This window comes from Diospyros lotus, chromosome 11 (genome assembly GCF_014633365.1).
Source record: "Diospyros lotus cultivar Yz01 chromosome 11, ASM1463336v1, whole genome shotgun sequence".
Taxonomy (NCBI): domain Eukaryota; kingdom Viridiplantae; phylum Streptophyta; class Magnoliopsida; order Ericales; family Ebenaceae; genus Diospyros; species Diospyros lotus.
Genome location: NC_068348.1, coordinates 10,341,078 through 10,358,521, shown reverse-complemented (window position 1 = coordinate 10,358,521; position 17,444 = coordinate 10,341,078). Strand labels below are relative to the sequence as shown.

The 17,444-nt window shown below is 40.9% G+C and overlaps 2 protein-coding genes across 3 annotated transcripts in view; one reads left to right on the top strand and one right to left on the bottom strand.

Annotated features, from left to right (window-relative positions):
* The first annotated feature begins 837 nt into the window (after positions 1 to 837).
* On the top strand, positions 838 to 3,011 carry LOC127813345 (protein DETOXIFICATION 56). Its single transcript, XM_052354282.1, has one exon. It carries the CDS (start codon positions 1,007 to 1,009, stop codon positions 2,450 to 2,452), a length of 1,446 nt encoding a protein of 481 aa, XP_052210242.1. The 5' UTR covers positions 838 to 1,006; the 3' UTR covers positions 2,453 to 3,011.
* Positions 2,535 to 17,444, bottom strand: part of LOC127813347 (ATP-dependent Clp protease ATP-binding subunit CLPT2, chloroplastic) — a 30,252-nt gene continuing 15,342 nt past the window's right edge. Inside the window, exons 4-6 of one of the 2 annotated variants that reach the window (XR_008026103.1) lie at positions 4,349 to 4,528; positions 3,750 to 3,847; positions 2,672 to 2,878 (exon numbers count right to left, since the gene is read on the bottom strand). Coding sequence is in view for 1 of the 2 variants with exons in the window: in XM_052354283.1 (XP_052210243.1) it covers positions 2,721 to 2,878; positions 4,349 to 4,528 (338 nt within the window). In the remaining variant the exon portion in view is untranslated. Of the gene's footprint in view, positions 2,879 to 3,749; positions 3,848 to 4,348; positions 4,529 to 17,444 lie in introns of both variants that reach the window. The other variant, XM_052354283.1, reaches the window with a different exon arrangement.

Sequence of the window (17,444 nt, the reverse complement as noted above, 5' to 3'; positions counted from 1 at the left end):
TAATTATAGTTTATTTTTCAGTCATAAAAATAATCCTTTTCTCGAAGCCGTGGAATCAATTTTTATTATAAGAATAAAATTGTTTGTTGTTAAAAAAAATTAAAAATACAGGTTATAAGAAGTTCGATTAAGATTCTATTATATATAAAAACATTTCTTTCTCTATCACGTAAAAATAAGTGAGAATGCCTCTTTACTTTAAAAGAAATAATTTGGATAAATTGTCTAAAACATACTTATGATTTGGGTCATTTGTAAACAGGACTTTTTAGTTTAAAAATGTCTTAATGTTTCCTTAATTCTTACTGTTTTTCCTCAAAACACCTTATGCAGAAATATTTTTAAATTCTTATGGTGACTTTAGAGATCTTTGTGACTTAAGTTCTTCTGCTCAAATACCTAATCGAGAGAGATTTTGTTTTAAATTAATAGAAGGAACATTTGAATTAAAAAAATAAACCACAAACTTTTAAAGATATTTTTAAATTATAAAATGTTTCGGTGCTAATCGCTCAAACTGCACAAGATATCATCTAAGTGCAATTCAGTCAAATTCGTGATATACTTCATTACATGTATGCGCGCGTGGGCATATAGAATAATCCAATCTATGTTTTATGGGTTAAAGGAAACGATGTATACATAGGAAGGTGCACTAGTCTTTATTGTGAGTAGTTCTATCTTATACTTAATATTATTTGGGAAGTTAGTAGGTTTTCCACTTTACCCAGCTTTTTAATTGATTTACCAATTAAGATTGGGCCTTTGTATTCACATCACGCACTAGCTACATATATATATATATATACGCGTGTGTGCGTGTGCGTGTGTCTCTATATCCACACCACCCCACGCTCTCGGTCCTAATTGGTCATTCCCCGAAGGCACTCTTCTTCCTTCTCCTCCAGAAACCCATGCAACCGAAAAACTTCCATTAATAATCTCCTCTTTCCATTTCATAAGAATCCCCACCACCAACTAATACAGATTGCACCTTACAACAAATATGTCTCTAACAGCATCAACTGAAGTTCAAACACTTGTTTCAGAGCTGAAAATCCAGCGAGGAATTGCAGTTCCTTTGGTGGCCATGAACATGACATGGTTTGCCAAGATAGCCATCAGTACTGCGTTTCTGGGGCGGCTCGGGGAGATGCAACTGGCCGGTGGCATGCTCGGGTTCACCTTCGCGAATGTCACTGGGTTTTCAGTCTTGAGTGGGCTCTGTGGCGCCATGGAACCCATATGTGGCCAGGCCTATGGGGCTAAAAATTTCAAGCTCCTGCACAAGACCCTACTCATGGCCACTATTCTGTTGCTCCTGGCTACACTGCCTATTTCTCTCTTGTGGCTCAATGTTGACAAGATCCTTGTCCATTTAGGCCAACAACAGCAGATTTCATCGGTTGCAAGGAGATATATCCTTTCCCTCCTCCCTGATTTGGTGATCACTTCACTTCTGTGTCCTCTTAAAGCATACTTGAGTTCACAAACCATTACTGTTCCTATCATGTTAAGCTCAGTTCTGGCTGTGGCTTTCCATGTTCCCATCAATATATTACTTTCCAAGGCCAAGGGTTTTGAAGGTGTTTCCATGGCAGTTTGGGTAACTGACATGATAGTGGTGGTTCAACTAGGGTTTTATGTGTTGGTCACAGAGAAGACAAAGGGAGGAAGATGGAAGGAAGGTGGGTGGTGGGAGCAAGGAGTCAGTGACTGGACCAGGCTGCTCAAGCTGGCAGCGCCCTGCTGCCTGACCACCTGCCTCGAGTGGTGGTGCATCGAGATTTTGGTTTTGCTAGCTGGGCTGCTCCCCAATGCTAAGCAGGCAGTGGGAGTACTGGCCATCGTGCTGAACTTCGACTACCTGCTCTACTCTGTTATGCTTTCGCTAGCCACCAGCGCATCCATTAGGGTCTCAAATGAGCTCGGGGCAAACCTAGCAGGGGCTGCTTACCGGTCAGCGTTCACGTCTTTGGCCACGAGCATAGTTTCTGGCTGCATCAGTTGCTTGGCTATGGTTTCAGCCAGAGGAATCTGGGGACCCTTGTTCAGCCGCAATAAGGAGGTTATAAGAGGTGTTAAGAAGATAATGCTGCTAATGGCCCTGGTGGAAGTGGTAAACTTCCCAGTAACAGTTTGTGGTGGGATAATCCGCGGAACGGCCCGGCCATGGCTGGCCATGTATGCCAATCTTGGCGGATTCTACTTGCTGGCCCTGCCCCTGGGTGTGGTTTTAGCTTTCAGGCTCACCCTGGGGCTAAGCGGGCTTCTTGTGGGGTTCTTGGTTGGCATCACTGCTTGCTTAGTTCTGCTGTTGGTGTTTGTACGGATGATTGATTGGGTTGAAGAAGCCCGCAAGGCACAGACACTTGCGGGTAGCATAGAACAGACTGCCAACAATGACGGAAACGGCACGGACCTGGCAACACAAGAGAGTTCCCGAGCATGACAATAACCCAAGAATTAAGGAAAGCTGATGCCAACAAATTTGTATATGGTTTAACTACGCAAAGCAATGCAACAAGGAGGAATGATATTTCAATAGACAGATGCATTTGTTGGACAGGAGAATACGGTGTTTGATCACAGATTTACTTGAAAAGAATTTCCAGTAAACAAATCTAACAAGACATTAATGGAAAGCCCAGGACAGCACTTTTGACTCGCCTTGGCCTAAAAGAATTACATCAGCGACAACTTTGAATGCAAGCAAGCTATTAGTCATCAACGAAACCAGGATCAGAAATTAAAGTCTCAAGCTCTTTAGCTTTCTCTGCTCTGAAGCGAAGGGAAGCCAATATCTTGTGACCAGCTGATTCCTTCTCGGACCATATACCAAGAAGCAGATGAGTAGTTGTAATCTCTCCGCTTTCACCTATATTCAGAAGTATCATAAGAGTTCCATCCTTGAGAATGGTTGTTATTAAGGACAATACAATTGGGACAAGAGAAGAAGAAACTATTGTGGAAAAACAGGCTTACAGCAATGCACGCTGGTTAAAGGCAAATTTCTTTAATTCATAACAGTACCAACTTCAAAGTTTTCATAAACAAAGCCAAAAGTTGCACTGCCTTTGACATTTTAAATTTAAACAATAAAATCCATATCCGTCAAAATGTCATCACAAGTTACTAAAAAGTACTTTTCTTCGAAGTTTTCATAAACAAGCTAAATGCTGGATAAATTGCATCAATAAAATCTAATACCAGTGGCAACGTTTTTCTTTAGAATTTGTGCTTGAATTTGTATATTCTTAACCCCAAATGTGAACTCAACAAGATAATTTATATGCACCATTGAGGCAAGGCCATTTTTCTTCTGAAACAAAAGATGAAATGACAATTAAATGCCAAACATAAGTTTTAGACGATACTGAAGTTGTTCTAAAAAGTAATCAGAAAACCTAGATTAGGAATCCAGTTACTGATAGTTGTGGAGATCAAGGACAAGGATTAGCTTAGTGGTACACATTGCCACCATGCATGCTCATCAGGGGTTCACCTATGCCTTCCTCTCTATTTATTGCTTTATTCTGTATATCAAAATAGAAAGATGGAAAACCAAAAAAAAAATGAAAAAGTAGCACACAGATGACTTACAAGTATTTAAATAATAACTTTTTGAATCATGGAGAAGGTAAGCCCTAATAGCATCAATAAGGTTGTTTCTTTGTAATAATGTCATGGGCCTGAGTAAGGAAAAAGCATAATGGCAAAGCAAAGGTAAGACTGCGCACAAAAGCAACCTTCTCCTGACCCTCGTAGAGCAGGAAGCCCATGCACTGAAAACTCCCCTTTCTGAATCATGAAGAACTTGTGCTTGTGGGGATTATATCAGCATTTTCTGGTAGAAGAATGCAAAAAGCTTTCATGTCAAGGATTCAGTACCATGATGACAAGGCTACACATCCCACTATTTTTGTTCTAACGTGCTTAATCTACAGTGACTCACAAGTGTGGTAGACTCTTATATTTCTAAATATGTAGGAGTTGTCCTACAATATAAATTCTCTTTTTGTAATTTTCAAGGTGAACTCCGATTCAGAGCATTACAACTAGCTATCAAATCAGAAAAATCAGACAATAAGACACAGAAGTTATCCTAACACAATTATGCAAATAATAAGCATGCAACATATCATAAATTCTGCTCCTTTTAGGTTGGATTAGCCATTTGTCAAAAGACTTTGCTTTAATTTAATGGAAAGTGTAACATCATTCCTAGTTCAAAAAGCCATCAAAATAAATTTCAACCATTTATGAATTCCTAGACACAGCAAGTAGGTGTCTTAATGAGAAATTAAGAATCAATGGAACACAGACCCCAAACTTGAATAGGAATTACCAGATTTTAGCTTTTCATCAACAGCCCAATCAAGGGCCCTTTGAGCTGACTCAGTCAAAGGGGGATGCTCCGGACTGAAAAAGAACAGGTCAGCCTTTCCAAGTAACTTGATTGTTTCCTCACGGAGTTTGAAAAGTGTAATTCCATTTGCCATCAAAAACTTTGCAGCCAGATTAGTTCCTGTAGCAAGAAGAAAATGAATACAGATAACTAAGATAATATAATCATGACATAACTGCTTATAGTACATACAAGTTATTAATACGTACTTACATGCTTGTTATTGCTATATTATACTTTTAAAGGAATGTACAAAAACTAAGGTTGCCATTACAGTTTCAAACAATGTGATTACATAGGTAGAAAACTAAGGTTGCTATCCAGATGTTTATGAGTTTCAGGTGGGAAAGTAATAGGCAGGGGCATTCACTCCATCTGAAATGAAGGCATCCTGAATGAGAGCTAAGATTGGAGCATTAGTAGAGGACAAGGTGCACTTAGATTGCCATGGTTATCTTAGATTGGAGAGAACTGAAAATAAGGCAAGGTGAGAGTGTGGCTATTTATCATTTCATATGTGTTGTCCAGTATGTGTGGGGCTATTTGTCAATTCACCTTTGGAGTCTTGAAATTTTTAGAGATGAGTGGCAATTTTGTCAAGGTAACAGCCAGAAATTCATATCTGGTGGGTCAGAATTTATTTTATGAACAATACAGGAGTCATTCTGGCTGCAACCAAAGTGATTGTAGGTGCATTATATTTGAGAATGCTCATTGGAATAGCGGTATGAGTTGTTCAGATACAGGATGCATGGCCGGACATGGTTAGGAGGCGCACTTGGATTTCTTGTGCCAAGCATGGGGGGATTTTTCACCTCAGATTCAAATTTCAATATTGATGCCCAGTGTCAGTCCATTTACCGATATTACTAGGTGGGGAGAGTAAGAACTTGGCGGCCCAAGGGTACAAGCTTGATTCTGATGGAAAAACAAAGTTCTTGAAGAAAGATTTCAAAATAGTAAAGATGTAGTTGAACTTCTGGGCATTCAAAAACCTAAAGCTCTGCAAGAAATTCATATTTCGGATGAGGTAGAGAGGACCAGAAGCTTGTCAAAGGATGAAAGACAACGAAAACTAGCCAAGAGGGAGGAATGACAGATTGCACTAATGAGAAGCAGATCAGATGGACAATGAAATCCAGGCAACTTTGGCCAGAGGCAGGGACAGGAACACATGCATCATTGACAAGTGCTGAACACACAATTTTTAATCTATGATCTTGGGCTAACTTCTTTACTCACATCCATCCATAAAAAAGCAATAATCATTGCAGATTTAACAGTACATATGTGTGCTGCAGCAGCCCCTAACTCATTTTACTTCACTCAGGCAATACAACACATCATGTCCAACTCGAACATCTTTTGGAAATTGACATGTCCACATGTCCGTGTCTCTCACATTATAGTATGCGCCCATGTCAATGCATCCTATATCTTGATCCTTCTTGTTGATATCCGGAATGCCAAGAGAAAAGCACTAAATCTGGATGCTCCCCTTTAAGTATGAGGATGCTTGTCTCACACAGCTCTTCATCTTCCAAATCAATCACGTTTTTGGATTACGTTGTTAATGCCTGTTTATAAGTTAAACCTAAAATAAAAAAGATGTATCCAATTTCTAAACAATCTTACTGAAAAAGTTAAAACAAATCTTACTAAAACTAAGAGCTAAAATCTAAAGAAATATTACTAAAAATACATAAAGGCTATTAAATTTAAATTCTAGAATTTAAACAAAACCAAAATTCAAGAAAAATGTAATAATTTAATATCCTCATCGTTATCCCCTTGTGGGACCAAAAAAAAAAAATCTCATCCTCAAGTTTGACATAGTCACCACCAACAAACTCAAATTTTTCCTTTTTATGATTTAATATTTCTACATCACCATCTCAATATATGACCTTATGTCTCGTTTGAACTTGATGTGCCTTGCAAAATAAATGGACAACGTAGATTAGCAAAAACAAGTGGATCGAAGGAAGGAGGTTGTGCCACGTGGCTGCCTGAGCAATCACCTCGGATCCTCGATGGGGGTCACCTAGTGGTGGTTGCACCCCCGAGTGATGGCCCCTCAGGGGTGGCACAGCCAGGCTAGGGGCCACGCGCAACTACCACCCAGGCGAAGGGCCACCCACGCAAGGCCATGCGTGGCCATGCATGGCCACGGCCGCACGCCCAAGTGACCCTCACTCAAGGGTGCCATGGGCGCGCCCGTGCCCATGCTCGTGTGCCCACTCCTGCACTTGCTCGCCCATGATCTGTGCGCCATCACCCCTGTGAGACCCAGCCAAAACTACCTTCGAGTTACTCGTCGAGAAAATCGGGTCACCCGACACCTGGTAGCCTCTTCCATCACTATAAATAGGGGGGGTCCTTCCCCTTATTTGATATGCAATCTCTCACACTCACATTTACTTCTTGCATTCGAGCATTCTACTTTTTTGAGAGGTTGATTTAAGTATCAGAAGGTCTACACGGGAATTCTCACCCGTGCCCCTAACCAATTTTCTTTCCAAGCAAGTCATCCATCGCTTAGAGGAGTCATTCATCGCTATCACTGCACCCCCAGGAGACTCATCCATCGCTGTCACTCCCCCCGAGAAAGTCATCCATTGTTGTCGCTCCACCTCGAGAGAATCATCCATCGCTTCAGATAGTCACCCATCGTTCGGATAAGTTACACATGGGTCATCCTAAGGCAGTTTCCATATCTAAATTCATTGTTGTAGTTGAATAACAACAATTGATGTCGTATGTGGGAAACCAACAAAAGGCCAAGAAGCAACTCACTCGTCACAGCACAAACTCGAAGCAACCAACAGACCCTCTCTCATAAGGGGTGAGGGTTAACCACCCCTCAGCCATCAGTCCTCACGTGAGGGTCAGTCATCCCTCACCCACCACTCCTCCCGTGAGGGCCAACTACACCTCCTCACCCATCAGTCCTCCCATGAGGGCTAGCTACCCCTCACCCATTAGTCCCCCCGTGAGGGTCCTCCATCCCTCACTCATCAACAGTCACCCTTCCCAAGGTATCCACACCCATTGGAGATTTAGTTTCAAGCTTTGCCCTATAACACCTCACATGCCCTTCTGGGACCCTATTTTCTCGGTCATATTGGCTCAAGTGTACAAGCTCTGCCTATGGTTCCCCAGGCTGAGTGTGAAGCACTATAGCAACAACATGTCGAGGGGATGCAAGCCCTTTGTGAAATAGCTGGGATGTTGCAAAGTTTAGTTCCTTGTGGCTTGATGCCAACCACCTTGAGGAAGTTCATACCAAAAACAGCTCCCTCCAATGGGGCTCGTCAGGAGATACCAAGAAACAACTCTTATCGAGAGGCTACTCCCGAGACTCATTCTCAATCCACCCCTCCTTAAAACAATCAATCAAGGTCTCTTACGCGAGGGGCTCATACCCAAGCTTTTCCTCATCGAGGAAATCAAGGAGGGGCTGATCATAGAAGGGCAAGTAGGCGAAGCCCTCAAAAGGGGAACTATTTAGAAACTGTGGCCAGCACCCCCCCCCCCCCCCCCCGAGAAAGGTCGAAACTCTTCTAAACCAATAACAAAATGAAACAATGAGGCTGATAATAACCCTTCGACCTTTAGTGCTCAAGAGGCAACTAACATGAAGAAGATGATTGAGCAGGTGCTTCAATAAAAGAAGTTATTACCGATCTCATAGGAGCAATCTTGGGGAAAATTGCCATTTGTGGCAGATGTAATGGAAAAACCCTTGCCGAAGAAGTTCAAGATGCCCCAAATGACCCCTTCCTTGAGCAAGGACAACCCTTATAATCATGTGCAAAACTATGAATCTTTGATGATGCTCCATCGTTGGGATGATGAGATAATGTGTTTGGCCTTTCCCTTAACCCTAGTTGGACATGCTCAGGTTTGGTTTAATAGTTTATCCAAAGCATCCATCTCCTCTTTTGGGCAACTAAGGGCAAAATTTATTAAAGCATTCATTATTAACAGTCAAAGGAAGAAAACGCAACATATCTCCTCAGTCTTCAACAGGGAGCCAAAGAGACCCTACAACAATATGTGGATAGGTTCTAGAATGCCACCCTTGAGATTGATGATTTACTGGTTGAAATGGTGATGTCTGCTATGTTCCAAGGGACACAATTAACCTCCTTGCAAGAATCCCTATCCCTAAACCTGCCAAAGTCCTTGGCAGATTTGTTCGTCAAGGCAAATAAATATATACACCATATGAAAGTAATAAGGACTATGGCAAAAAATGAAGACAGGGAACGGAAAAGAAAGGAGCGAGATGTTATAGAAGACCTTAAACGACGTGTTGAAATCACTTGTATTAGATTAGCTTGTATGTCTCGAGAGAGTTGTTTTCTTTTGCTGATTGCATTTGTATGTCACTTGATCTATTCTAGAAGGTTTGTTTCTAGAATGGTTAGTTAGCAAATTTGTTAAATCGGTTAGTTGGTTGTAACTTCCGATAGTTTTGATAACTTTCTGTTTCCGCCTCTATGCTGTATAAATAGAGGTCGGGTGTTAGCTTTTTAGGTGTGCATTATTCTGTCTTGGAAGAGAGGAAGAGAGGAGTATGCACTAGTTTCTACTTGAGTACTTAGAGGGTATATCTTTGTATTTTGGGTAGGAAAACTCTCAGCAGTTCTGTGTATGCTGGAGAGATTATTTAGTGCATGTAATCCTTTCAAGGTTCATTCAAGATAGTGAAGATAAAGAGCCTAGGGCAGTTTGGATGTAGGTCTTGCAAAAGACCGAACCAGGATAAAATTCTTGGTGTTCTTAATTGTTTGGTTTGTGATCTATTTTCTGGTTTATTGCAAATCTTGCGTGTGTCTTCGAGTGAGTGATTCAAGGAGTGTTTCGATTGTGAATTTGAGTGTGATTGAGTGATACAACGCTGGGGGATTATTCCAACAACATGGTATCAGAGCCTTAAATCTCAGTGGCATTCAAGATTCTTCAAGAAACCTCAGGAGGTAGAATCAGAGACTCAAAACGCGATGGCACCAACTGCAGCAAGATATGACATCAACAAATTCGATGGGACCAACGACTTCAGCCTATGGAGGATCAAGATGGAAGCTTTCCTCTGCAGTCAAGGCTTAGAAGGGGCGCTAGAATCAGAGGTAATCGAGACATCAACTGAAAGCGCGACACCAGTCCTAACTACCACGCAGAAGGAGGCTCAGGCGGAGATCAAGAAAAAGGCATACAGCCTTCTGATTCTGAGTCTTGGAGACAAAGTTTTAAGGGAGATATCGAAGTTAAAGTCGACGGCGGAAATCTGGAAAAGGCTAGAAGATCTCTACCTCAAGAAGACTCTATCCAGTCGGTTATTCCTAAAAGCCAGGTTTTTTAATCTTAAAATGCATGACAATCAAAAATTGCAGGAGCATTTAGATGACTTTAACAAACTATGTTTAGATTTAGAAAACATAGATGTGAAATATGATGACGAAGACAAGGCCCTAGTTCTTCTATATTCATTACCAAAGTCCTATGAAAACTTTGTGGATATTCTCCAACACGATAGAGACAAACTTTCTTGGTAGAGACAAACTTTCTTTAGAAGATGTTATAGGGGCTCTAAACTCTAAAGAATTAAGGATCAGGATGGACAGTAAACCTAACTCTAGTGAGGCCTTAATAGTAAGATCAAGAAGCTCTAAAAAGGATCAGAAAAATAAGGGAAAGTCAAGGTCTAAATCTAGGTATGGGAAAGGACCAATCAAGTGTTACTACTATCAGCAAGAAGGCCATATTAAGAGGCTGTGTCCCAAGAGGAAAAAGGATATAGCCGAGAAGGAGAGTTCAGGAGGAGGGGCAAACTTTTGTGATAATGGCTATGATAGTTCTGAAGCTTTAGTTGTAAGTGAAAGCGCTAAAAGCCAAGAATGGGTTTTAGATTCTGGTTGCTCTTTTCACATGACTCCTAAACGTCACTGGCTGCAAAACTTTAAGAACTTTAATAGAGGTAAGGTCTTACTAGGTAATGACCATGAATGTGAGGTGAAAGGTATACGAGACCTTAGGCTAAAGCTGCATGATGGCTCTCTTAAAACCCTCACAGACGTTAGATATATTCCAGAATTAAAGAGAAACTTGGTTTCTCTTGGGGAGCTGGATAGAAATGGCTTAAAGTTTAAAGGTGAAGAAGGAGTAGTTAAAATAACTAAAGGGTCCTTGGTATGTATGAAGGCAGAGCTAAGAAATGGAATTTATTTTTTGCAGGCTACCACATTACGTGGGGAAACTGCAGCCATAAGTCCTAAAGCCAAATCTAAGGAAACTCTATGGCATTTACGGATGGCTCATATCAATGACCAGGGCCTTAAAGAGCTTTCAAAACAAGGTATAATGGATTTAGGTCAGACCATAGGTATAGGCAAGTGTGAGTCTTGTATATATGGTAAAGCAACAAGAGTAAAATTTAGTAAAAATGCTATACATTCATCAAAAGAACCCCTTGACTATATCCACTCAGATTTATGGGGTCCAGCTCAAATTGAATCCCATGGTGGCTCAAGATTTTTCCAATCAATAATAGATGATTTTTCTAGGATGCTATGGGTATATGTCCTAAAGTCAAAAGATAACACATTTGAAACATTTAGGGCATGGAAGGCTATGGTGGAAAACCAAAAAGGAAAGAAAATCAAAGTTATAAGAACAGATAACGGGTTAGAATTTTGTAACAAGGATTTCAATCAAATGTGTAAGGAAGGAGGATTATTAGACACCTAACTGCACCCGATAATCCTAGGCAAAATGGTGTTGCAAAAAGGATGAATAGAACCCTCTTAGAGAGGGTTAGATGCATGTTAAACTATGCAAAATTGTCTAAAGAATTTTGAGGGGAAGCTGTATCAACAGCAGCTCATGTTATAAATAGATCCCCATCTATAGCTATAAATTTCTTAACCCCATATGAAAGGTGGACAGGTCATGAGCCAAACCTTGACCATCTTAGAGTGTTTGGATGCCTTGCCTATGCCCTTATGAAGCAAGGAAAACTTCAGCCTAGGGCCAAGAAATGCTTGTTTATAGGATATCCATCTAGAGTCAAAGGTTATAAACTATGGAATTTGGAATCTGAAGGTCAAAGGATTATAATAACTAGGGATGTAACATTCGATGAGGATTCTGTTATGAATGAATATGAAGATAAAACTCATCTAGATAAGAGTCAAAATAGAGTTTTAGTTCCAGTAGAGCTCTCAAAAAACTCTCCAGGTTTGCCTCAAAATTTCTCTGAAGCTGAGTTTGATTCTTCAAGTCCTAGCCATAATCCAGATCCTGAAGATAACCATAACCATGAATCATCTCAATTTGAGGGAGATGAAGATGACAGTGAGGTAGACTCTAGCATAGAAGATCAACCTAATAGGGATAGATATAGTGTGGCTAGGGACCGACAGCCTAGAGCCCGTAGGCCACCTCAAAGATATGGCTACTCAAATTTAGTAGCCTATGCCCTAATTAGTGCATCCGAAATAGCAAGTGAAGAACCTTTGTCATATGAGCAAGCAATGTCTTCTAAGGATGCTGATAAGTGGATAGAAGCTATGCAGTCCGAGATAAATTCCCTTAAGAAAAACCAGACTTGGAAGCTGGTGGAGAGGCCTAAAGGGCAGCGAGTAGTTGGCTGCAAATGGCTGTTAAAATCAAGGAAGGGGCTGGAGATAATCCTAAGCCAAGGTTCAAAGCTAGGCTAGTTGCTAGAGGTTTTACCCAAGTCCCAGGAATAGATTTTTATGAAGTTTTTTCCCCTGTAGTAAGGCACTCTTCTATAAGAATTTTGCTGGCAATCACAGCTAAATTGAACCTTCATTTAGAGCAGTTGGATGTTACAACTACCTTCCTTCATGGAGACCTTGAAGAAAGAATTTTCATGGACTAACCTAAGGGGTTTGAAGCTAAGGGAGAGGTGGAGAAAGTGTGCCTCCTTAGAAAGTCATTATATGGACTTAAACAGTCCCCAAGACAATGGTACCGAAAATTTGATTCAATTATGATAAATCAAGATTATCTAAGGAGTTCCTATGATTGTTGCATATATTTTAAACATGTCTCACCTAGTATTTCTATCTACCTATTGCTATATGTGGATGACATGCTTATTGCAAGTCAATCCACTAAAGAAATCCAGCTTCTTAAGCAAAGGCTGAAAGCTGAATTTGAGATGAAGGAATTAGGTGAAGCAAAGAAAATCCTAGGGATGGAGATTTCTAGGGATAAGCAACATGAAAAAATTTATCTATGTCAAAGAACATACTTAGCAAAACTATTATCAAGATTTGGAATGTCAACTGCAAAGGCTGTTAAAGTGCCTTTTGCATCTCATTTCAAATTGTCTTCAAAGCAGTCCCCAAAGGATGATGAGAATAGGAAGGAGATGGCCAATATCCCATACTCAAGTGCAGTAGGCAGTTTAATGTATGGAATGGTTTGCACAAGACCCAACTTGGCTCATGGAATGAGTGTTATAAGTCGGTTTATGGCTAATCCAGGAAAGCTCCACTGGTTAGCTGTTAAATGGATGTGTAGATATCTTAGAGGATCAATCAATTATCCTTTGTCCTATAGTGGTGAAAGTCTAGAAGATCATCCTATAATCCTAGGGTATGTTGATGCAGATTATGCTGCTGATATCAATAAAAGAAGGTCCACAACAGGCTATGTGTTTAGGTTATGGAACTCTACTATCAGTTGGAAATCAAGTCTCCAAAATGTGGTAGCATTATCAACTACCGAAGCAGAATATATAGCCCTTTCGGATGCATTTAAAGAAGCTTTATGGCTAAAAGGATTAGTAGGAGAGATTCTAGGTGAAGATGTTAAGACTACATTGATGTGTGATAGTCAAAATGCAATCCAGTTATCTAAAAACCAAGCACATCATGAAAGAACAAAGCATATAGACATAAGATATCATTTTATCAGACAAGTTATTGAAAATAAAACTGTTATTCTAACCAAAGTTTCAGGTGAGGAAAATGCAGTAGATATTTTTACAAAGGTTGTTCCAGTTTCAAAGTTAAAGCATTGCTTGAATACTTTGAAATTGATTCCGTCAGATTGGCAGCAGAATCAAAGCAGCATGTGAAGATTCAGGTAGTAGGAGAAGATCTCTTGAGGAAGCAAATCAAATCAAGTGGGTGGAGAATTTGTTGAAATCACTTGTATTAGATTAGCTTGTATGTCTCGAGAGAGTTGTTTTCTTTTGCTGATTGCATTTGTATGTCACTTGATCTATTCTAGAAGGTTTGTTTCTAGAATGGTTAGTTAGCAGATTTGTTAAATCGGTTAGTTGGTTGTAACTTCCGATAGTTTTGATAACTTTCTGTTTCCGCCTCTATGCTGTATAAATAGAGGTCGGGTGTTAGCTTTTTAGGTGTGCTTTATTCTGTCTTGGAAGAGAGGAGTATGCACTGGTTTCTACTTGAGTACTTAGAGGGTATATCTTTGTATTTTGGGTAGGGAAACTCTCAGCAATTCTGTGTATAAGGCTGGAAAGATCATTTAGTGCATGTAATCCTTTCAAGGTTCATTCAAGATAGTGAAGATAAAGAGCCTAGGGTAGTCTGGATGTAGGTCTTGCAAAAGACAGAACCAAGATAAAATTCTTGGTGTTCTTGATTGTTTGGTTTGTGATCTGTTTTCTGGTTTATTGCAAATCTTGCATGTGTCTTCGAGTGAGTGATTCAGGGAGTTTCGATTGTGAATTTGAGTGTGATTTGAGTGATACAAAGCTGGGAGATTATTCCAACACGACGACAGAAGAGAGCCCAAAGACTGGATGATGTCAGGCCCCAATTCAATAATTATACCCGGCTCACCCAACCTTGGTCTACCATATTGGAAACTGTTGAGTTTAAATAGATATAGTTAACATGATGTCATGGCTTATGTCATGATGATATCATGATAGTTGTATATATATGTGTTCCATGTCTTAGTTTATAATAATATAGAGAGAGATATTCTTCAAACCATCTCTCTCTCTCTCTCTCTCTCTAAATTCTCACATGGTATTAGAGTCATACAAACCCTAGTTGTCTCCTCCACCTCCGTTATCAAATCTTCTTCTTCTTCTTGGTCATTCGACGTGCGTCTCCTCCACCTCCAACAGTAGCCACTTCCTCCCCAGCTACAACCACAGCCGTTATCACTACTTATCATCAGCAATTGCGACCTTCAAACCTGAAACCGAAGCAGTCGCCTCTAGCAAATTGTGGTCGCCATTGCTGGGTCTCCTCCTTGGTCGCTACTTCTGCATATGCCGCCATCGCTACATCACCCAAATCCGACACACACTAGCATAGATTTGGTCGCGCTACCCTGATCCAACCATCGTTGTTGCTGCCATCACCGACCGTCATGCCTTCGCCCTCGACCGTCGCATCAACCTCCTTCATCAAGTGCAATCGGCCTCCTCTGCTTTGTTTGGAATTGGCCCCGCCATCGCCTTCCACCGTCGATCAGATCTAAAGTCACGACTGTTGGTCTTTCGCGACCTTAGATCCAGCCGCTCCTCCTCCAAATCGGCCTAGCCCCGGAGCCTCACCGCCACCAGATAGATCTACTGGTTGAGACGTATTTGCCCCAATCACTCTCTCCAGTGCTCCAATCACGACCTCGCCACCACCATTGGACTCGTCACCCAAAGTCCATCCAGATCTGGGTGGTTTCATCGCCAATCGCCGTCCACTGCACGCCTCTGTCACTGCACCTTCCATCCCATTTCAGATATAATTTGCAATCCTCGACATGTTTGACCACAGTCAAATCACTCCTACACGTGGTGAGTATGTTTTAACATCTGTTGCCTCTCAACCATTTGCCCTTTCCAACATAGGGACCCTTGTTATCACCTCTGACGAGTTGATAGGATCTGCCAACTATCAAATTGATAGGATCTGCCAACTATCTCTCATGGGCAGCCTCTGTCAAGCTATGGTTCAAGGGGCAGGGACAAGAAGACCATCTCACCACGAAGGTAGAGGATGTCGATCTAGTCAACAAAACTAGATGGGAACAGCTTGCCACTCAATTGTGTAATATTTTTGTGGAATTCCATTGATCGCTTTGTTTTGAAACTCTTTCAGCCGTTTGAAACTTATTATGAGGTTCAAACAAAAGCCGCTGAATGTTACACCAACGACATTCAACGCCAATACATAGTTATCCACACTATCAAGAACATCCACCAAGGTCACTCTATGTAATCCTATATGAGCCAGATGCGTTCTCTCATGTAGGAGTTTGAAGCTCTTCTTCCATACTCTGATTCCAAAACCACTCATGATTCTCGGCGGGAAAAACTGTTCATGGTCCTTGCACTATTCAGTCTCAAGCCTGAGTTCAAGCCTGTCTTCCATCAGATCTTAACTGGGTCCACTAACCCTACTATGAAAGATACATACAAAAGATTACTCAATATGGCTGGCAGTTCTTCCCCTATTGGTACTTCTACAGGTACCCCTCCCAAGGCCTCTGCTCTTGTGTTTCAGACTTTCGATGATAATCAAGGCCGATCCAGTAGTCGCTCTCACCCTCACTGCAACTTCTGTAAAAATAAGGGGCGTGAGGAAGATAAGTGTTGGAAGAAGCATGGTCGACCAGCTACCCCTCCTGCATCTCAGACATCCCGAGCAGCTCATATTGCCCAGAGTGCCCTTACTCAAGCATCGGGCCCTCCGATGGTAGCCCTACTAGCTACTGACTATGAGGCTCTCTTGAAGTTCCAAGCATCTCAACCATCTACTGGTCATCCAATGGCTTGTGTTACACAAAGCCCTTCTATTAGCCCATGAATTTTAGACTCCGGCACTACCAATCACATGTGTGGTAATAAGGATCTTCTCTGCCCTTACACTTTCTAAACATTTACCAACCATCACTCTTGCAGATGGCACCAAAACGCCTGTTAAAGGGGTAGGGAAAACCTCTCCTACCTCCTCTTTCACTTTAAATTTTGTCCTTTATGTCCCATGTAGTCCTTTTAATTTGCTTTCTGTTAGTCAACTTACTAGAGAACTAGATTGTTTAATGACCTTTACATCTACTTCTGTTTGTGTGCAGGATCGGGGTACAGGGCGGACAATTGGCGTCGGGCTTGAGTCACGGGGCCACTATCATCTTGTTGTGCCTAGTTTGCCGGTAGCCTACACCAATGCGGCTTCCCTAGATCTCCTCCACTCTCGTCTCGGTCATCCCAACATCTCCAAACTAAAGAAGTTAGTGTGAGATAATTTATGATTTTTAGCATATCAAGGAGCATCTAAAGTTGTTTCTAGAAGCATTTAAATACACAACACTAAGAAATTATCACAAACCAAAATGTCTTGATTAATCTAAATGAATGTGTACAACATCCTCTTTTAAGGAGAGGATTATTAGCAAAAAAGGAAGGAAATAATTGACAGTATCCTACCATCCTAATTTACAATATAAACTTTCTATATTTACATAAAACACATATTCTAGGATCAAGGCCAAATCAGTCTTAATTGAGCATTACTCCCCCCCCCTCAAGCTGATTTGTAGATGTCTTCCATAGCCAGCTTGCCAATAAGTTTATCAAACTGCTTTTTGTGTAGACCCTTAGTTAGAACATCAGCAATTTGTTCGGTTGTTGGAAGGTATGGCATGCATATTATTCCAGCATCGATCTTCTCCTTGATGAAATGTTTGTCCACCTCTATATGTTTTGTACAGTCATGCAACACTGGATTATGAGCTATAGAGATGGCAGTCTTGTTGTCACAATAGACTTTTATAGGTACTGAATGAGAAAACTTCATATCGTCAAGTATTCGTTTGATCCACATTCCCTCACAAATTCCATGGACAACAGCTCTAAACTCTACTTCTGCACTACTTTTAGCCACCACATTTTGTTTTTTGCTTCTCTAAGTGACTAGATTTCCCCCAACAGACGTGGATTGGGCAAGATCTCCTTCTGATCGTAGGTCAACCTCTAGGTATTGTGTTCTTATGAGAGGAAATCTAATTTCTTGGAAAA

Excerpts from the sequence above, each read along its gene's own strand:
- LOC127813345 (XM_052354282.1), top strand. The coding sequence starts at position 1,007 with ATGTCTCTAACAGCATCAACTGAAGTTCAAACACTTGTTTCAGAGCTG.